The sequence below is a fragment of the Xenopus laevis genome, chromosome 6S, assembly GCF_017654675.1.
Source record: "Xenopus laevis strain J_2021 chromosome 6S, Xenopus_laevis_v10.1, whole genome shotgun sequence".
Classification (NCBI taxonomy): Eukaryota; Metazoa; Chordata; class Amphibia; order Anura; family Pipidae; genus Xenopus; species Xenopus laevis.
This window is the reverse complement of record NC_054382.1, coordinates 24031305-24053868: the sequence shown is the minus strand read 5'-3', so window position 1 is coordinate 24053868 and position 22564 is coordinate 24031305. Positions and strand designations below refer to the sequence as shown.

The 22564-nt window shown below is 37.0% G+C and overlaps 1 protein-coding gene across 4 annotated transcripts in view; it reads right to left on the bottom strand.

Moving 5' to 3' along the window:
- cdk14.S (cyclin-dependent kinase 14 S homeolog) overlaps positions 1-22564 on the bottom strand; it is a 288439-nt gene that overhangs the window by 121251 nt on the left and 144624 nt on the right. For all 4 annotated transcript variants that reach the window (XM_041567463.1, XM_018269154.2, XM_018269153.2 and 1 more), the window contains 2 exons: positions 14200-14323; positions 1065-1185 (listed from right to left, as the gene is read on the bottom strand). In XM_041567463.1, the coding sequence (XP_041423397.1) occupies positions 1065-1185; positions 14200-14323 (245 nt within the window). The remainder of the gene's footprint in view (positions 1-1064; positions 1186-14199; positions 14324-22564) is intronic.

Genomic DNA, 22564 nt, shown 5'->3' with positions numbered 1-22564 from the left:
GGTGAATTCCTGCTGAACCACATCTCAGACCTGCACTGCGAGTCAACTCATTGTGTAAGAGAGTAAGCAGACAGAATACAGCCAGACAAATAAAAATCAAGGAAGCAGATCACATGACTGCTATGGGCTCCAGAAGATATAGGGCACCCAATGGGATGCCAACAGTTTCAATACATATTTATATAATATGGTTGATTCCCAACCTTTAGGGGGGTTATAATTATTTTGCTGTAGGGCCCAGAAACCTCTATTTATGCTGTTGGGTCAGTATTCTTTTTTTTGTTCAGTTTATAAAAAAGGCCTCCAAAGAAAGGGCTGCTATTTATAAGTGTCCAAAAAACTGTATACAAAAAATTTACAAAATAATTAGTGATGGGCGAATAAATTAATCAGGCGCATATTCGCTGCTGGCGAATAAATTCGGACGCCCATTGACTTTATCACCGGTGTCAGAATTGAAAAATTTGGAAAATTCACAGATTTTTTGGTGAAGCGAAACGGGACAAATTCACAAAATCACTAAAAATATCATGTAAAGTATATAAGATCCGAATAATAAAAGACACATTTGAAGATACTTGTTGGACAACATTAGGGGATTGATTCTTTAAAAAAATGTATTGTTGTTCTCAATTGATATCACAAATCTAGGGACCTACTTTTTCACTCTTATCTATATATACTGTATACGCATATATGTATTTTGTAGTGGCAATTTTTGCTGGGTACAAAGACACCTGAGAGAAATCTTCTCAATTCACATGGAGTTCCCATTGGACTCTGTTTAATGGATATACTAATGCAATGTGCCATTGATTGGAATGTTTTTTCTTTCAACTGCCAAAATGTTTAGGTGAGAGATGGAGAAAAAGACAATAACATATATAAATCACTCACAAATCTGCAGAGACTGAGGGAAAGTAGAATGTAGAATAGGGTGCACAATGAAAAATACACTGTGAAGGTTTTCCCATCATAATCTTCATCTTTATAGATGACTCCACTGATATGGAGCTCAGCACTTAATTTAAATTTATTAAGAGGCTTGAAGTTAAAATACGTACCACATGTCAAGGCAGGTGGAATAGTCTGTGGAGCCCAGGAGGACATCTGGAGGCCTGTACCAGAGTGTCACTACTTCATTGGAATACGTGTGGCTTGGTACAGACTTGGCTCTTGCAAGACCTGAGGGACAAATCACAAAATGGCCAAATTCAATGTGTATTTTTTATCATGCACTAAAGTCCTCTTTTAACTTAAAGGTGAAGAACTGAAAATGTAAACAGAAATGTAAATAGAAACAATGACCAATGTCTAGTCTAGATAGTTGTATTTATAGCTGCTTATCATTGGTTAGACTCTATCTCAGTAGCATAATCTAAAAGTAAACCCTGCAGGGGGACCCGACTCAAGGATACAGGGAGACCCCGAAATCTCCTGCATGTACCTAGCACCCCCTCTTGCCTGCAAATATGATGTCTGAACCTTTTTTTTGGGGGGGGGGGCAGGAGGGTGTAGGTTGTGGTAATATGACGTAGAGCCCGAGATATGGAATCAAGTGACACCACTGCCCTATCCTATTTATCTTTCATTCTAAACTCCTATTTTCTGCCAAGCTTCAAGGGTTATCCGCAAACACATAAATTCCAAACATGAGAGCCGCAGAACACATAAATAATTCAAAAACCAACAAACGGTAAAAAAGACTAATTGCACATTATCTCGGAATACCGCTGCATCATACCAAATGTTCAATTACCCCTTTAACAGTTAAATGACACCTTTCCATGGCAATATAATCAGTGTAAAATTGATGGAAATTGCATTTACATCACCGTTAATTGCTATTCATTAATTGTACATTGAATTGGCTGGTGGAATAAAACTAATGATGGAAGAAATGGCAAAGGCACAGTATACAGTAGCAATCCGTTATGAATTCTAAAAACAAATAAGGCCTCCCAATCTCTTAAGAGATGTATCATTCATAAATTATTACTCAAAAATGCAGAGCAAGCAATCTATTGTGATAATTTGGCCACTGGAGATCACTGTTTTATTAGAATCCATTAATGGCATTTTTACTTTTTTTTTCTTATAGAGCATCTGAATAAATAAGAGAAAATAAGAGAATACACTGTATAAACCAAAGGGCAGGTTTTATTATACAACTTGTAGGGGCACATTTACTATTGACCCTCGATATTGGACCCTCGAAGTTAAATCCTTCGACTTCGAATATCGAAGTCGAAGGATTTAGCGCAATTCATTCGAATAATCGATTGAACGATTAAATCCTTCGAATCGCATGATTCGAAGGATTTTAATCCATTGATCGAACGATTTTCCTTCGATCCCAAATTGCCTACAAAGCCTATGGGAACCTTGCCCATAGGCTAACATTGGTGCTAGGTAGGTTTTAGGTGGCGAAGTAGGTGGTCGAAGTTTTTTTTAAAGAGACAGTACTTCGACTATCGAATAGTCGAAGTATTTTTAGTTTGAATCGTTCGATTCGAAGTCGTAATCGAAGGTCGAAGTAGCCAATTCGATGGTAGATGTAGTCAAAAAAATACTTTGAAATTCGAAGTATTTTTTATTCTAATCCTTCACTCAAGCTAAGTAGCTGTGCCCCTTTATGTCTAAAGAGCATGCACTAATCATATCACAGTCACCCAATGAGATCATTCTCACTAGAGGGAAATGCATTTGCCAATAGATGGTTGATTATATGAGACAATCAAATCAATAATCCATAATGGCAATTAGTAAGTGCGGCAGATGTACTAGGGGTGGAGTTTTCTCTGGCCTACTGATGCCTGAAATATTGAGCATGTATCAGTGGCTTTGCTTGGGGGCAAATAAATCACTACTCCTGGGTTCATATTGTGCACTGGAGGGTAGCGTATCCCAAACTGCATCCCTACATACTCTACATTGGTACAAAATACATTGAAAAATTAACAAATACAATGGCGATGGACTTGCACACATACCTCCAAATGAACAGCAGTGTAATGTAGAGTTAATATACCAACAGACAAAGAATAAGTGGAACATGATGATGCTCAAACCTTTACTAGGGTCTTTTTTTCTGCATAGAGCTGGTGTTTGAGTGTAGGGGGCAGATTTACTAAGCTCAAGTGAATAGTTCAAATGCAAAAATATTCGAATTTCGGAGTATTTTTTTTTGACTATTCAGCCATTCGATAATCGAAGTACTGTCTCTTTAAAAAAAACTTTGACTTCATACTTCGCCACATTAAAGCTACCGAAGTACAATGTTAGCCTATGGGGACCTTCCAGAGCACTTTCTAAGTTTTTTTGATCAAATAAAAAGCATTCGATCGATCGATTAAAATCATTCAAATCGTTCAATTCGAAGGATTTTGTCGCTCGATCCGATTTTTATTCAATCGTTCAGTCGAACATCTTGCGCTAAGATCATTCGAATAAGATATTCGAATTCTAAGGATTTTACTTCGAGGGTCGAATTTGAGGGTTTTTTAACCCTCGAAATTCGACCCTTGATAAATCTGCCCCTAAGTGTACAGCAGCTGTTTACAGTGCTGGTAAATGATATGCAATTCAGTTAAATAATATATCTATGGAAGAACTTGGTATTCACACAGCTTTATTGTTGAATTAATGTGTAATTAATGAAATCAATTTGGTACTACCGTTTATAAAAGTGCGATATCACAAATGCAAACTGCTATAGTCTGGGTTAAGAAGATGGGAAAAAAAAAATAATATTTTGCATAAGAATTGGTAATTGCTTTATGACTTCATCCAGCATCTAAATGATGTTCTTTAAAAACAACAATAATAATAACAATAATAAAAAAATGGCAATATTAAATGATTAAAGAGCATATTTATGAAAATGTACATGAATATTTAGATGCAGGTAAACATTTGCATAGCATTAATTAGCACAGCATGTATAGCAGCTTTGCGTCTACAAATGGGATGTGTTTCCATAGTTACCCAACGGGGGAATCCACACTGTCTTTTAAAACCAAAATGCTTGTGGGCAATATTCAAAGGCCTGTCACTGTGAGGTTTGTATCATCACATAACCCTAATAGCTGCTCCCAGGATCTCTAGCACCTCCAGGATCAATGTAGGAGATGCCAACAGAGTAATATGTACAATATGACTAAGTGCCCCATGGGCAAGAAACGCGTAGGGCCTTTAGGAGATGTTCTTTTTTATGTAAACCAATTTTTAACTTATTTTGTGGCTTTTCTAGTGTGCCCAAAGCAGCTTTCAATAGTACTGCAATGTGTACAGTATAAACATGATTAAACATGATAAAAATGCATTGGTTTATAGTACTTCTCTAGCAAAATCCTGCATTGAAATAAACCGTTTTTTGTTACATTTACTTTTAAAATTAGATGTGAAGCTAGACATGTTGTTAGTTTCCCAGGTACCCTCAAGCATGTGACTTGTGCTCTGATGAACTTAAGCCACTCTTTACTGCTGCGCTGCAAGTTGGAGTGCTATCACCCCTTCCCTCCCCCCCATAGCAGCCTATCAGCAAAACAATAGGCAGGTAACTAGTTAACAGTGCTCTGACACCTACATTGCTAATAATGCTCCCATGCCCACCTAGTGGTAGATATGAGAATAGCACTCAGTAGTAAAATACCCAAGTCAGTTTTAGGGCAGTACCAAGAGGCATTTGTACAGGTCAGAGCTGGCAGAGAATATCCTTGTTATATCATGCAACCATTTCTATTAAGACATGATGGCTCATTTATGAAGCAGCGCAATGTACAAAATTACATTTTTGGATGTAAATGGCCATTATATGTACCCAAAATGCAGAGTTCCCCCCACAATTCTAACATATTTAACAGTTTTCAAACATCCCACATTAAAATATGAAAAAACGCCAGCATTTTTCTTTTTTTATGACTTTTTTTAAATACAGGATATGATGTAACTGACATAGTATTGTTGAGGATGTAGCTTCATCTTAAAAATTCGCAAGGTAGAACCAGGTGAAGTAGACTTTAGCGAAAAGGGTAACGTATTGGGAAGTTAACAGTTTAATAAATTTGCAGATTAACAATCGTTCGCCCTGCAAAAGTTCTCTAGCGCTGAGGTTATTCGCTAGTGCATTGTCTTCTCTGCCTTTTGGTAAAAAGGCAATGTAGTTGCGAATTGTCATTTTGGCGAATTTTCGAAAAAAAACCCACAATTTGCCCTTTAGTAAATATGCCCCATAGAGACAGAACTGATGTTTTTAGTACTAATATCAGGGATGTCTAAACTTGGACCCCAACAGCTCTTGCCAACTACAACTCCCAACTCCCACTCGTACTTGCAGCATTCCAAATATCATGTACTTCATAATGCTGCGGCAGCAGAGTATAACTTAAAATAAATACAAATCCCACACATTAGCACAGGAACAGAAGTGTTTCTTGTACAGATAAACCCAACATTATTATTATTATTATTATTATTAGCAAGCTTCAGGGCCAGATTAGATATACAGTATAGTATGTATCAGACGGCAAGTGTATAGCACATTAACCACTTAATCTATGGCCTTTTTAAAAAAAAAAAAAAATCTGTTTTTGACATTTCTTCTATCCACTGACTGTTTCATGGAAAGAGAGCACAAAGTGTGCGCTGGCCAGGATTGTGCTCATCTGTTCAGCTGCCAGCATTTATAGGCATGAGAGCACACAGCACTGCAAGCTTAGGCAGAATTCAGGATGCCGATTAGAGAAATTGTGCGTTCTTTATATTTATTGGTTTATTTATATGGTAATAAGTACAGCTGTTACAGACCCCTGGAGTACTCAAACAAAGGAGGTCTCAGTATGTTATACCAAATATACACAGTTATTATCCTGCCATATTGATAAAAAAATACACTTTCTACATTCCTATTGTTGATTATGCAGATTAACACAGAGATCTGTTATCTAGAAACCAGTTGTGTGTCTCTCTCTCTCTCTCTCTCTCTCTCTCTCTCTCTCTCTCTCTCTCCATACATACAGTATAAAGCTCTGACAAATGGCAATGTCATTTCCAATAGAGTCATGGGTGGATTATTTATTCGTTTGGCCGTAGTCTGTGCCCGTTTCTGCCCCAATCCAATATAAATATATATTTTTTTTATTTCTTTTTTTTTTAAAAGTGTTTCCATTGGCTACAATGCATTTGGTGCATTATAGAAAAAACACTTATTTCTGGAAATGCATTTGGCACAAGAAAAAAAAATACCTATTGACACAATACATTCGGCAGAATTCCAAAGAAATTTCCCGCTATTAGATATTTTTCCATGTATTCACAAATCTTTCAGCAAATCAGGGTCTCTCTCCCTCTTTCTCTCTCTCTCTCTCTCTCTCTCTCTCTCTCTCTCTCTTTCTCTCTCTCTCTCTCTCTCTCTCTCTATCTCTCTCTCCCTCTCTCTCTCTCTCTCTCTCTCTCTCTCTCTCTCTCTCTCTCTCTCTCTCTCTCTCACAGAGATTGTCCTGCTTTATAAACTGTTTTGGAGGCATACAGAGGAACAGGTGATCATATATTCCGGGCAGAATCTGAGCAAATTATATGAACAAGCTGTGCATATGAAGCCGGTGTATTATTGTCTTAATAAATACTGTCTGTCAAATTCAAAGGTGTATCATGAATTACAGGCCCTTGTTAATTAAATCCTTCACAGCTCAATATGAAATCAGTAACTAGATTCAAAAACATTGAGACATGGACGGCAAGATTCCACAGATGAGTCATTGGTGGACAAGATTCATTTGCATGTGACAATTTTGGAAAGGTGTTCCTCAAAGTATAAGGAGCACAATAATAATATGAAGAAATATATGAAACTGAATAACTTAAATACAAAGAGGCCTTTTTAAAACAACATTTAGGGGCAGATGTATCAAGGGTCGAATTTAGAGGGGTTAAATCCCTCGAAATTCGACTGGGGAATAGAATCGAATAGGCAATTCGGGCGAATAGTCGAATGGGCGAATATTCGCCAGCCGAATAGGCACACAATCGAATATTCGATCAAAGGATTTTCATTTGATCGAATGATCGATCGAATGCCTTTTTATTCGATCAAAAACTTAGAAAACAAGCCTATGGGACTTTCCCATAGGCTTTTAAAGCAATTTGGTAGGTTTTAGGTGGCGAAGTAGGCAGTCGAAGTATTTTTAAAAAAGACAGTACTTCGACTATCGAATGGGCGAATAGTCGCAGCGTTTTTGCGCTCGATCTATTCAAATCATTCTACTCAGGCGAATTTACGCCAATTAAATAGTCGAGGAGCACAAAAAACTACTCGAAATTCGAGCTTTTTTCCCTCTATTCATTTACCCGAGCTTGGTGAATGGGCCCCTTAGATTTGCCAGCTGTATAGCTGAGTTACTTGTTGATGTTTGTGGGAGGACAAGGGGAACTAGAAATTACTCTGATGTACTGCAGCCTTACTAATCCTCTTTCACTCGCCTTGACCAGCTTTCTTTAAAAAATCTACAGGTTAAAATTCTTCAACTATTTGTGAAGTATTTCATTTCAGCCAGAGCTGCCTGCACTCATCTGGAATATTCTTTTTATATGCACTGCTTTATGCAAAACATATGATGTTTTCCAATCTAAATGAACCAGCTAACAATACCAATTATCTTTCCCCTCTAGATATTTCCACTCTTTAAAGTAGGAAACTGATAGGCTTCCGAACAAATTGCAGTGTAGGAAAAGGTCAGTGTAATGGCTTCTTTGCAATTACTTTAAGGGAAAGATACAATGGACTTCATGCTTAAGAAGTTTCATTCAAAAACATTTCTTTCGATCGCTCAGCTGTTTTCAGAAAGCGGTTCTTGAATCTGGATTTTCTTTAATGATGTCTGCATGAAAGCAGCTTTCTGTTTTACAGTTCATATAAATTTGTGATGATCTGATTGTAACTGCAAGTGCAATAATATTTTAAAATGTGTATGTTGAATGGAAAGAGGAGTATGAATCAAGTTTGCATCTCTAAAGTAGAGTTCAGAGTTCAAAATGGAGCATGAATAATACAACTAGGGATGCAGCAAATACATTATTCTGGGATTCGACTGAATCCTGTAACAAATTCAAACCTTAATGGAAATGGAAAATCCTGGGTTTCATGTATCCCTAAAGGTAACATTCATAAAGGTAATATAATAAACCCCACAATATTTTCACTGTCCCCTGTTCTCATTTAATTGTGAGCCAAGTGTGGATTTGTTTTTGGAGTTAACAACAAGTTATAAATGCCTCAACTTACAGTATATCTGTACTTTCAGTGTTCTAAAAACACTAAAAACGAATATGGCTAGAAATGTCATAATTTATATATTGAACTTATTGAAACAGCCTAAAGGTTCAATATCTCTGTATTGATAATGATCCAGGACTTCAAACTTGTCAGGGCAGAGACACACGCTGCTTTTTCGAGAGATTAGCGACTGCCTTCCCGCTGGCTAGAATGTAAATCGCTGGCGGAATGGCACTTGGATCGCTTCGACTTTCTGATATATTATATATATATATATATTCAGTATATTGTGAGTGGGTCCTTAAGCTCAGTAAGTGACAGCAGCACAGAGCATGTGCAGTAAATCAGCAGAAAAGAAGATGGGGAACTACTGGGGCATCTTTGAAGGCACAGATATTCCCTGATATAGGGCTGTGGTTGCCTTGGGCAACAGTTTTGCTCTACATCTTTAGTTAGGCTTTAGATCTTCTTTAAAAAAAGATTGTGCAAGACTAAATTCCATGCAGCTTCCAGTTTTATATTATTCCTACAGGGAAATCAAGGGCATTTATCTTCATGACTCCCTCCTCACTTATCAAATCACAAAGCCAAATGATAAACTTCTCTATAGATTCTTTGTGAAGTCCCATAGAAATTCATCAGCATGTTTTCTGGCAACAAGATGTCAAATCGTTTTATTGGTGTTTTTATATTCCCCTATATTACACTATCCAAAAGTGCATGCATATTAATACAATTATGGGACCTGTTATCCAGAATGCTTGGGACATGGGGTTTTCCGGATAACGGATCTTTCCGTAGTTTGGGTCTTCATGCCTTAAGTCTACTGGAAATGCATTTAAACATGAAATGAACCCAATAGGCTGGTTTTGCTTCCAATAAGGATTAATTATATCTTAGTTGGGATCAAGTGCAAGCTGCTGTTTTATTATTACAGAGAAAAAGGAAATCATTTTTAAAAATTTGGATTATTTGGATAAAATTGAGTCTATGGGAGACAGCTATTCTGTAATTCAGAGCTTTCAGGATATCGGGTTTCCGGATAAGGGATCCTATACCTGTACAAGCCATTCTAACTCAACTTAGTTCTCCAAAAAGAAAGAGTGCAAATGTGTGCCATTTGGAACTGGCTTTGTATTTGCAATAGATGTTTTTATACTTATTACGTTGGCAAGAACACCTCTTTAGAAAATGAGAAATCCTCTTGTGTGTATAATCTAACACAGCCACGGGCACCCTGCCATAGCAGTCCAAGATATTTCATCAATATCCTTAAACAACCATTAACTATTACATTGCGCTCTTACTGGAGCCTTCATATAGACAAATTTGAATCAACAAATTAAAATGTTTTATTAGGATGGTCAAGAGCCAAAATACTTTATGGGTAAAGAGTGTCAAAAAGTATATGGACATTATATTATTATGTGCAAGAAGCTAGTACACATACATAATTGTTGTTGGAGTTTCAGTCTAACTCAGAGTAAAACTTCAATACTAACAGCATTAACCATTAGGGATGGGCGAATTTGACCCGTTTCGTCATAAATTCACCGCCGGCTAAATGTCGTCGACGTCCATTAAAGTCTATGGGGGTCCAAAAATGTTTTGTCGTGCGACGAAATTTTTTTTGACGCACATCTTTTTATTTTGAAAAAATTCGCCCATCCCTATTAACCATTATTAGTTTAATAATAAAGGCCATTATTAGCGATCAATGAGTAGGGTTCTGGGAGGGCCCTTTGGAATAGGGGCAGTAGCTAAAAGAAACAGGACTAATGGGGTAAACAGGAAGGTTCAAGATGGGAAGGGCTGTTTATCAAAATTCTGATTTGTATTATGTTGTAGGTTGTTTCTACTTTGAATAACCTTAAATTTGAATCAAACATAACTATTTGCTTATTTAATTAAAAAATCAGAATATCAAAAATGTGTTTGAATAAAAAGCCTGAAAAAAATGAAATACAGGTATGGGACCTATTATCCAGAATGCTCGGGACCTGGGGTTTTCCGGATAACTGATCTTTCCGTAATTTGGGTCTTCATAACTTAAGTCAACTAGAAATTCATTTAAACATGAAATAAACCCAATAGGCTGGTTCTGCTTCCAATAAGGATTAATTATGTCTTACTTTGGATCAAGTACAAGCTACTGTTTTATTATTACAGAGAAAAAGGAAATCATTTTTAAAAATTTGGATTATTTGGATAAAATTGAGTCTATGGCAGACAGCCATTCTGTAATTCGGAGCTTTCTGGATATTGGGTTTCCGGATAAGGGATCCTATACCTGTACCTTAAATTTTGGGTCGAAAAATTCTAAAAACTTGCATTAAATAAATGTTCTACATGAACTCTAAAAAATGTTTGCGCTTGATACATTTCACACATCCAATTTTTTGAACCCATCATTTTTATTCAGGCATTTTAGAGTAAGATTGATTTGAAGGCAAAAATAGAATTCGAATGTTGACAAAACACCTCCCTTAGAGGCCTGTTTATCAACATTTGTATTTGTAAAATTTTCATATATTTTCAAATTCAGGAGTTTTAGAGCAAAACTGATATGTGGCAAAAATTTGAATATTGGTAAATTAGAGGCCTATTTAACAAAATTTATATTTGAGAAATTTTCATATTTTTCCTACTTGTAATTATAACACAAATGTGGGACTTCATATTCAAAAAACAAATCCAAAAACTCCAAATAAATATATAGTTGAGATTTTGCCTAGGACAGCTCCCATTGACTATTATATAACTCTGTAAACTTTCAGGTGCAGAAGTCTTAAATTCCAGTTTTCTATTACAATCCAAATTCATGGTTTTTAGAGCAAAAGAAAACTTGAATCACTGAATAAATTAGAACACAAATGTTGAAAAATAACCCCCTTAACAGTCAGTATGCCATTTAGCCCAACATTCTAACGCTGCAGTCTGTATGTTAAGAAAATATTTATAGATATAAAAAGTTCTAGTAATGAGCTGATTTAGCAAAAATTTAATTGGATTAGGATAAGAATATTTAGGAATTGATTGACAATATTTTTTCGAGTGGCTGATCAATATCCATATTGATTCCTGAGAAATGATTAATAATAACCAGATGTTTATTGAAATGATTATTAATAACCAGATGTTTATTGATAGTTTCTTTCTTGGGAGAGGTCCTTATCTTATTTGGAAGTTTCTATGGTCTGCGCTGGATATAGCCTGAAGATAGTTTCTTTCTAAAAGCCTGAGCCATTTAGCAATGCATTTGCAACAATTTCTCATTGTGTTTGGTCTCCATTTTGTTCAAAACTGTTGATTTACAAAAGATACAGAGCCTCACTTACCTTAATTGTGCAGTTTATGGATAATTATTCTAAGTATCAAATCCATTTAGAAAAAGCAGCTGTAACAAATGTAATAAACCTCATTTCTTTTGTTGAAAGTGTGCCATTTATTGATAAAGTCCCAGAAAATATAAAGCGGATAATCCAAATTAACAAGGGAAGACAACTACTGCAACTGCTGCTGCTGCAATTAGTGGGCTGCTTATTAGTAATTACTCATTATACATTTCATAACAGGGCCAACGAACGGGGGGAGGTAATTTTTGCAAACACTGTTCTATACTAGAATTTAGTTCAGTGTTTATTTAGTTCATTCTTATCATTGTGGTGATGGCAGTGGTGAAGTGGTTAACTGTCAGGTGATGTGTTGCTGTCACATATAGTGGTGGCAGTTTAATATAAACTTTACCATGGACCCTACTTTCTATCACTGGATAGCAGAAAGAATCATCTATTTTTTTCCAGGCAATGACATTTTTCTGGGATTTTGGTCCAATGTTGCAACTTAGGGGCAAATTCACTAAGAATCGTAGTTGCGCCAGGCGCAACTTCGCCGCACTTCGCCAGGCGTAGTTTCGCCAGCACTCCGCAAATTCACTAAAATCCGAAGTTGCGCACAGGGGTAGCGTAAGGTTGCGAAGTTGCGCTAGCGTTGATTTGCTAAGCGAAGCGAAGTTACGCTAGCGATGGTTAATTTGCATACGGCGCCAAATTCAAATTTCAATGGAGGAATACGTAGAATCACTAGAAATGCCTGGGAAACCTTCAAATACACATGTGCCCACTGTGTAGTTAAGTTGCCATGAGTTAGTAAATGTAGGGGGGAAGGAGGGGAGCCCCAAAAATTTACCCATAATCTAGAAAAAACGCCAGCGTTTTTTGGGACTTAGAAAATTTTTTTTTGAAGCAATCCCTATCTACTCTATTGCGCTTCACCTGGTCTGAGGTGGCGAAGGAAGTCTAGCGTAAAAGGTAGCGTTCAGTACACTGCACGCGTTAGTATAATTTTTTTATTATAAAATCCGATTTTTTTGTGGGAAAAAAACCCTTTAATTTTGAGGTCTGGATCCAAAAATACTCCATCTTAAACCTGCCAAGGTTGTATATAAGTCAATGGGAGAGGTCCCTGTTTTATTTGGAAGTTTCTGTGGTCTGCGCTGGATATAGCCTGAAGATCAAACTATTTCAGGCTTTTTCAGGAAAAATTTTGACCTCTGAGGAAATAGCCCAGAAAAATAGTACGATTTGGGAAAAATCTCAGAAAAAAACATATGATTCACGGGTTTTGCTAGATTTTATCAAGTTTTTCCCCTATCTGATGAAATCAAATGTTTTAAATAATAAATAAGGTCAAATCCTGGATTCTAACTTGATCTGGCTTTTTTAAAATAAAATATCGCAGAAATTAGGATTTTGATAAATATGTTTCTAAACCCAAACCTAATATTTTTCTTCTAACATTCCCTCCATGAAAAACAATTTAGCCAGCTTTCCATTGTACCATTCATGTACAATGGCAATTTGTGAAATATTTAGATTTAGTTAAATAATTTGAAGGCCACAGGGTTTTGGCTGCATGTGGATTGCAGTTCTCTTATGCTTATTTTAATCGCTCCCATCAGTAGAAGCATCCAGTGTTGTTAACTGAAACTGCTGTAATTAAACAGTCTAAATCAGCAAATTAATTTTGATCGCCACATGTTTCTAACAGTTTATAAAGCAATCTGAAACAGATTGTAAAATATGAAATTCTCTCTGTTTTCTGTACACGAACATAAACCTCAAAACTATTCCCATAGCCGGTGAGCACTTAAAACCAGAAACACTTTCTGTGCAGCTCCCCATTTCTTTATAAAAAAATATACACAAGTGGAAAGTGCACTTAAACAAGGTACAAACAAAGTACTGTACTTGCATGGCAACAATGAGTTGGTTTAGTTTGCAGTGCTGAACTATATATTAAAGGGGGTGATTCGCCTAAGTTAACTCTTAGGGGCAGAATTTGCGAATGAAAAAAAAAAATTGAATTTGGAGCTTTTTTGTGTACTTCGACTAGGGAATAGTCCAAATTTGATTTGAATTTGAAAAATATTTTTTTTTTTGGGAAAAACTTTGAATCTAATTTGATCGAATGTGCTATTCCTTCGATTCGTACAATTCGAATTCGACTGAATACAGACCTATTCGATCGAAAGCGGACATATTCAACAAAAAAAAAACCTTTGACTTAATTTCTGTTGGTCTTTTTGAATTCGAATTTCGACGTTTTTTTCAATTCCAAATTCGACCCTTGATAAAAATGCCCCTAAGTATGTTATAGGATGTTATTCGCCCATCACTAATCATAGGGCGTAAGTAAAAAGTGAAATACTTTTTTCCTGCTCAGATTAAACATAAAATCATATAAATGCAGAAAGTAATGCTTTGTTACAAGTGAGTTATTCCCTCCAGACCAAGATTTCACTTTTTGAGATAAAGATTACTTTGCTGGGAAAATTGCAGATATGTATCTAGACTGTGAAATATTGCTTCTGGCTTCCTGTCCAACATCTTTCAGTTAAAAAAAAGGAAAGTGGAATTTCTGCCTACCGAAGTCAGCCAGCTTTAGTTCCCCTGTATCGCTGATGAGAAGGTTCTGTGGCTTCAGATCCCTGTGTAAAATATGGCCTTGGTGGATATAGGACAAACCACGTAGCAACTGAAATAAAAATAACTGAAAGGGAAGAAAGGGAAAATGTGTCAGTATTAGCTTTTTTTCTCCAATACAACGCATATACAACGTATAAGCCGAGTTTTTCAGCATCCAAAATGTGCTGAAAAAGTCTACCTAGGCTTATACTCGAGTCAGTGGGCAGTAGCTGAGACTGCAGTCACTTTTAATCATTCCTATACCAACAGTACACTTGGGGAGAGACTGCAATATCACACAGCGCCCTCTGTTGGTTATATGAAAGAATAACAGTGCGCCCTCTGTTGGTTATATGAAAGAATAACAGTGACTGCAATATCACACAGCGCCCTCTGTTGGTTTTATGAAGGATTAACAGTGATGGCAATATCACACAGCGCCCTCTGTTGGTTATACGAAAGATTAACAGTGATGGCAATATCACAATATGTATGCAAACAATAAGACAACTGTCCCAAATAAGGCATGCATTCACTGAATAAACACAATTTTTTCACCTTGGATAAGACATGTGAGTGCATGCCTTATTTGGGACAGTTATCTTATTGTTTGCATTTTGCACCCAGGCACACTTAACCTTTATACGTGCTGTGCCGGCTTCAAGCAAGTTTTCGAGAATATATATATATATATATATATATATATATATATATATATATATATATATATATATATATATATATATATATATTCCTGGGCAAATATTGTATTCATTTTAGAATAAATGTATAATCTGGTATTTGCAAATGCATGGTCAAAAATAAGAGGCTGTCTGCAAGTTTGGATATATGGCTCTGAACCATTAGGCTGTATCTGTGCTATAAACCAGCGGTTCCGGATGCATAGTTGGCCAAAGGGACATAAAGGAGTGATTTGCATGTCTCCACTCATAATGCCTTATGTGAGAGAAACTCTCAGTTGTGGTATTAAGCAGTGCTATGTATATGGCAAGAGGCAAGTAAATATCTTCTGTTTTCAGAAGGCTCTATGTTGCATGTCTTGACCGTAAAGGGCATTTTGATTCCTTTTAGCCCATCTCACCCTAACCAGGTTCAGTTTCCCATTTCACTACTCTCCAAGTCCTACCTCTCAGAAGTCATGTTCCAATATATTGCACTGATGAGATTTAACAAGATTGAATCTGGTTGTCTGCAAGTTTGGATATATGCCTCTGAACCATTAGGCCAGGGATCCCCAACCTTTCCAACCAGTGAGCAACATTCAGAAGTAAAAGGAGTTGGGGAGCAACACTAGCATGAAAAATGTTCTTGGGGTGCCAAATAAGGGCTGTGATTGGCCATTTGGTAGCCCCTATGTGGATTATCAACCTACATTGAGGCTCTGTTTGGCAGTACACCTGGTTCTTATGAAAGTTAAACTTGCCTCCAAGCCAGGAATTAAAAAATAAGCACCTGCTTTAAGGGCACTGGGAGCAACATCCAAGGGGTTGGAGAGCAACATGTTGCTCACGAGCTACTGGTTGGGGACCACTGCATTAGGCTATATCTGTACTATAAACCAGTGATTCTGGATGCATAGTTGGCCAAAGTGACATAAAGGAGTGATTCACATGTCTCTGCCCATGATGTCTTATGGGAGAATCAAAACTCTTATTTTAGTGTTTAGGCAGTACTGAGTGTATGGCATGAGACAAGTAAATAGCTTCTGATTTTAGAAGGTTTCACTTTGCATTTAAAAAATATTGGGATTGCTAGCCCGTTTAATTACAGTTAGGACAGTGACATCAAAACTGTGCACTATTTATGCTGCTATAACTGAACTGAGACTGTTATTTATACTCCTTAGGCAAAGGGCAAATTCTTGTTTGACAAAAGTGTTAAAATATCAGCATGTTCTGGGAAGCTTTCCATTTGCAGGTATATAGAGAGGGTACAAGGTCAGCCCTTCAGAAAGCAAAACCAGCTTTAAAGTGAATTCTACCCTAGAGAGGGTTCCAGCTGCAGTAAATGCCTTTCAAAAGTGAAGCTTATCTGGACTACAAAGAGTCATTAACCTTTCCTGTTATTTGGGGTTAAGTGGTCGTTGAAGGGTAAATGATTAATTTTGTTGTTTCACCTCTCAACACACACAGGCACACTCTGACACACAAAGCTTTTTCCTATAAACAATTTTCTTATTTATAATTAAGCAAGATTATTTTTCCTACAAAACATTTTGTTATTTTGTGCTTGATAATTAATTCATGAATTCTTGCAAAAAAATAAATAAATAAAAGATTTCCACTTTTATCATTAAAACTGCATGCATAGACGTAATATCATATATAACATTATGGTTATTAACACTTTCGCAACAGTCAGAAATGTGTTAACGCATTTCTCAAAGTCTTATCTGCTTTTGTTTATATGTGGGAATTTGTTAAAATTGATTTGATTGCTGCGGGCAGTCAAGTCTAATTCTTTTCTATGCAGGGGACGTAATACTCTTATTGATTTGTTCAAATCAAGTCGCCAAAAAAGAACAGGCATTGCATTCATTTTATTGCCAAGCAAGTCAATGGGCATCTTGCTAAATTGGTACAAAATATTTTTCACATTTCACAGAAATTAGAAAAAGTTCAGTAAATCTTAAATGCTGGAAAAGTACCTTGTCGCCGCTTCATAGAGCTAAGCCTAATTCTTTTACATATCTTTTGGAAGCCTGTGTTGACTTATTATAACCTTTTTACTCCCAGGTACCATATTACTACCGATGAATGATGTTCCATCAAGGCTGTTTTTGCCTGCGCTACCCTGCGTTGCGCTTTCTTCGTTCAGCCGCAGGGGAGCGCAGGAGTAGACAGTTAATTATTGTGAAGGGGGCTGTACTCACACAGACGCATGTATGCACCGAACGCAGGTGAAATGCATCTTGCTGCATCCCAACCTGCATTTGGCGATTACATGCGTCTGTGTGAGTACAGCCTGCTTCAAAATAATTGACTGCATCTACTCCTGCGCTCCCCTGCGGCTGAACGGAAGAAAGTGCAACGCTGGGAAGCACAGGCAAAAACAGCCGTGTGTAAGAGCATTTACAATATAAATCATTCATTGTAATTATATTATTAATGTTATTCTTAAAGCTGTAAGACATTGATCACAAATAGAGCATGATATTGCCCAGCTACAAAATAAACTTGGTTTGCAAGGGTTAATTTGACTCTAACACCGTATGGAAAAAAAGCCTGGGAACAGAATCTGTTTCTAATGGGTAACAGGGAAAACAAATGCCTTTTAGTTGCTTCTTGCAATTTGTTTAGAACCAGATGTGAAACAAACAAAAAAAAATACAGATGGCAGAGATATGTGTTCCCAAATACATTATTGTATATATTTTTGCCAAGATAGGTAAATTACTTGGCACAGACAAATAACACAGTTTAATACAGAAAATACGTCCTTATATAAAGAAGGACTTGTTTACTAAAGGACTGAAAGAATTGGTACAAATTACAGTTTTTGCCCACAACACATTTCCATAATTGTTGCAATCAAGCACACATTTTTCTCTAACCACTGAGCCTGAGATGAACCTTATTATCTGTGAATATTTCCTGATATATAGTAAAATTTAAAAAAATGAAGGAATAGTATCACTCAACTCTCATCTTTCATAGAAACCATCATATGAGAAAGCATTGTTTATTTTGTCATTACTAAGCACAATTAAAGGGGTTGATCACCTTTAAATTAAATCTTAGGGCTCTTACTGACGAGAGGTTGTAGCTGCGCTCCCCTGTGTTCCGTTTTTCTGCGTTCAGCCGCAGGGGAGCGCAGGAATAGACGCATTACGTTTTTTCCAATGGGGCTGTACTCACACAGGCCCGTGTAGGCGCCGAACGTAGGTCGAGATGCAACATGCTGCATTTTTCCTGCGTTCGGTGCCTACACCGCCTGTGTGAGTACAGCCCCATTGGAAAAAACATAATGCGTCTATTCCTGCGCTCCCCTGAGGCTGAATGCAGAAAAACGGAACGCAGGGGAGCGCAGCTACAACCGCTCGTCAGTAAGAGCCCTTAAAGGGGAATGAAATAAAAGTAGCAAACAGCAAAACAATTTGCACAAATAATAATTAAAATTCACATTTCGCAATGCCATACTCTTCTTGTTACATTGCGAATTTTCATGGCGCATTGCGAATTTTCATGGCGCATTGCGAATTTTCATTGCGTATTGCCCACTTTTAAGAAGTGCTTGAAGGTGTCGTACAAGGTGTCGTACACTGCGCACTGGCACAAACTATAAAACAAATCTTCTTTCACTGTCCGGGTTTGCAAAAGTGATATTAAATTTGCACAAAAAAACAATTTGTTCGCAAAGATGCATAGCTTTTTGCATTGCAAATATTTTTTCCTTTACCGACTTTTATTACATTCCCGCATTAGTACTGTATGTTGTAGAGCGGGGGTTCCCAGCCTTTTTTTACCCGTGAGCAACATTCACAAAATAAGTTGGAGAGCAACGCAGGCATGAAAAATGTTTCTGGGTGGTACAAAATAATTGCTGTGATTTGGTCATTTGGTGGCACCTATATGGACTGGCAGCCTACAGGAGGCTCTGTTTGGAAGTACACCTGTTTTTTTATGCAACCAAAACTTGCCCCTAAATAAGGAATTCAAAAATAAGCACCTGCTTTGAGGTCACTGGGAGCAATATCCATAATCCACTGGTTGCGGAGAGTTCTATTCTTAGACAAATTGCATTTGGTCTTCAATTTTTCATTATTCATTATTTTCAGTTTTTGAAATATTTAGTTTTTTGTTTTTCAGCTCTCCAGTTTGGAATTTTAGTAGCTATCTGGTTTCTAGGGTCCATATTACCCTAGGAACCAGACAGTAGTTAGAATGAGAAACTGGAATATAAATAGGAAAGGGTCTGAATAGAAAGATTATTATAGCCTCACAGAGCAATAGTGACCCCCCCCCCCTTATGAAAACTGGAAAAAGTAAGAGGAGGAAAGCAAACAATTCAACAACTGAAAAAAATAAGAAATTAAGATAAATTGAAAAGTTGATTTTATTAACTAAATGGTAACTTAAAGCTGAACCACCCCATTAAGTATTTGTTTTACCCAGATTATTTCATATCCCAAGAACTAATTAAAATGGCTATATAAAAAGACTTCTACAGAATATAACTCTTATTGAAGCTGTGGGCTTTTTTCTTGTTTTACAAGTCAAAGATGTCTATGGGTGCCCAGCAAATGGAATGTTTATCTTTTCTCTTGACTATATAAAGTTGCACAACATAGTTAAGATCCACTTAAGATCATCCACTGAGCTACAGTATGTCCATTACTGATATACCCCATTGTACAAGATCAAAGATGAAAACACTAGAACAAACACAACTGATACCTTCCAAAGTCCAAGAGAAAAAAATCCACTTAGGGTTGGGGCAGATGGCAGATTCGGGGAGATTTAGTCGCCTGGAGACTAATCGCCTCTTCTGCAGGGTGACAATCTCCCCGAACTGCCTTCCGCCTGCTTGAATGAAGAATGCACTTGCGACGCTTCGATTTCCGAAGCTGCCCGAAGTTTCCTTGTGAGGCAACTTCGGAAATCGAAGTGCCGCGAGTGCATTAGCGCAGGCGATTCTTCATTCAAGCAGGCGGAAGGCAGACTTAACCTCTCCGAATCTGCCCATCTGCCCCAACCAGTTTCAAACTAATTTTGAAGTAGCCTGCTACGGGTTTAAAGGCATTTTGAAACGTTATCAGACTTTTGGCCATCCCTCCAGAATTTACCAAATTAAAATAAATTATTTTGTGGGAAAGGAATTTCTTACCCCGATTATTTGAAGTAAAACAAATTTACCAAATGTATGGGAAAACGTTAAACTATTTTATCAATAGCATTGGAAACCAACCCAATTCATAAACAGTATCTAACTATTTCGAGTTTAAGGAGAGTTAGAGTGGGGTGCTCACAATGGAAGTGACCATTGGTCAAAACTGGTGTAACCAAATATTGCTGTCTAGTCAAAGTCCATGTGTTTAGGATACAGTGTTACCCAATGCACCCCACTGTATATCAAGTCACAGTGTTTCCTAAGTGACTACAGAGTGGTAGCATTACCCAATTTAGCTGTAATATTAGTTCTTGTCTGTGGCTGGCCCTATGGAAATTTTTGGCCTTGTTGTTGGAAATTTAAGTACACTCTTCTGTATTTATCTGTATGCTAGATCCATTATTTTATATATATATATATATATATATATATATATATATATATATATATATATATATATATATATATATCTATACTGCATTCACCATTTATTCCAGAATTTTGCAGGTACCATATAATAAATAAAGAGGTGCAGATAAAAATTTAGTCGAGAAGATTTATTTTATCATTTTTGCCTGTGTCTGTATCTATTCGGGGAGCAGAAAATGAGAGGATGAAATGCCAATGCTAAATGCCAAGATAAATAGATCCCTGCAGGTAACAGAAAGTACAATTTTGAAGGTGAGATTTGTGAAATGTGACAAAAGAAAAGGACATAAAGTCAATGGAGAGAAAGAAGGAGAGCAATATATAAATCTATTTCTTTCTCACTGGCAAAATAGGACATGTCAATGAACTTGTTGAAGATAGAAATTCCATGTAAAAGAGGCTCAGGGAAGGCTGAAGCAATTCCAAAGCTAAAGCAATATGTGATTTTGACTTGCCTGCAGACTCTGAGAGATTGAGATTGTAGTATTATAGTTTAGGTGTTGGATCCTGAGGTAGGAATACACAGGATATGAGTGACGCAGAGCTGTTTGACTTGAAAGAGAACAGTATAAATTAAATTAAAGAAACCGATAAAAACAATTTTGTTGAAAAAAAAATTATGTTTTCCCCATAAATCCTAAGCCTTTACTAAAGTCTTTTGGAGCATCCCCTAATTTAAAAAAAAATTGAATACACAGACACTTGCAGGTGACCACAATCTAAATAAAAACCTTGTTCGTAAAGGACAAAAACTGCTGTACATCTTGAATGGAAATATAAATAGTGAATATAATATTATATAATAAATGTAATTAACATATTAAAATGGGGGTCATAATTGCGTCTATTTTTAAACAACACTGTTTACATTACCGATAATTCCATCTACCATGTAAAATTGTATTCCTGTGTTTTTTTTAGTTGTAATATTGGTGTGTGCCTATCAATCTTACAAAACACAATATATTACCGTTTACAAGACACACAAATAACTACGCATATGGGTGTAAAATAGTGATAGCACTCAAACTGAACAAATGCTTATTTGAATAATTGATTCTCTTTGGTTGGTGGGAGAGGCAGCTCTAATTCGGCATAATATTACTTGCCTTTCTGCACACCTGCCTGCTCTCTGAACTGTGAATAAAAAATATTACCTTCTTTAGAGCAATAAGCACGGGAGATAGCTAATTTGTTAAACTATCACTCATTTCAAAATGGTTCTTTCACTGCAGATGTCGCACTTCTCTATTAACAAATTGGAATGGAGACATTCAGATTTAATGGCAGAATAAATATTCTCAAATGTGTTTCAAGCACTCTCTCTGGTCAGATTCCTTTATCAATGTGTATTTAATCAGATTTTTAGAACACGTTAGAACACGTCCCTCGCTTCTACTGGTGTAACTTCTTCATCATACTGCTGCACAAATGCCAAACTTTACAGTGTTCTACGTTTAAGGGCTAGTCCACACGGGGAGATAGCGACGCGTTTGCGGTCGCGGCGACAAAGCGCCGCGACAGTCGCCGCGACCGGCGCAGGCGACAGTTTTGTATGGGCGCCTATGTAAAAACGCCTGTGCTAACCACACGAGGCGATGCGCTTTTCAACAGTCGCCTGAAAAAGCCTGGCGAGGCATTTTCAGGCGACTGTTGAAAAGCGCATCGCCTCGTGTGGTTAGCACAGGCGTTTTTACATAGGCGCCCATACAAAACTGTCGCCTGCGCCGGTCGCGGCGACTGTCGCGGCGCTTTGTCGCCGCGACCGCAAACGCGTCGCTATCTCCCCGTGTGGAATAGCCCTTAACCATTACAAGATGACAGAAAAAGGACATTTATAGAAATAAGACTTGCTGTGTTTTTTTTTTATTGAAGACGTTTCACCGGTCATCCAATTGGCTTTCTCAATTCAGAATAACTTGTACATAGGATCTTGCTTCTCTTTATATCCTCTGGAATGTTGCTTCAATCAGCATAATCTGTTTATCATAATCCACAATGATGTCATGAAGTTAATCTTTGATTGTATAAACTGGAGCTTTGACGT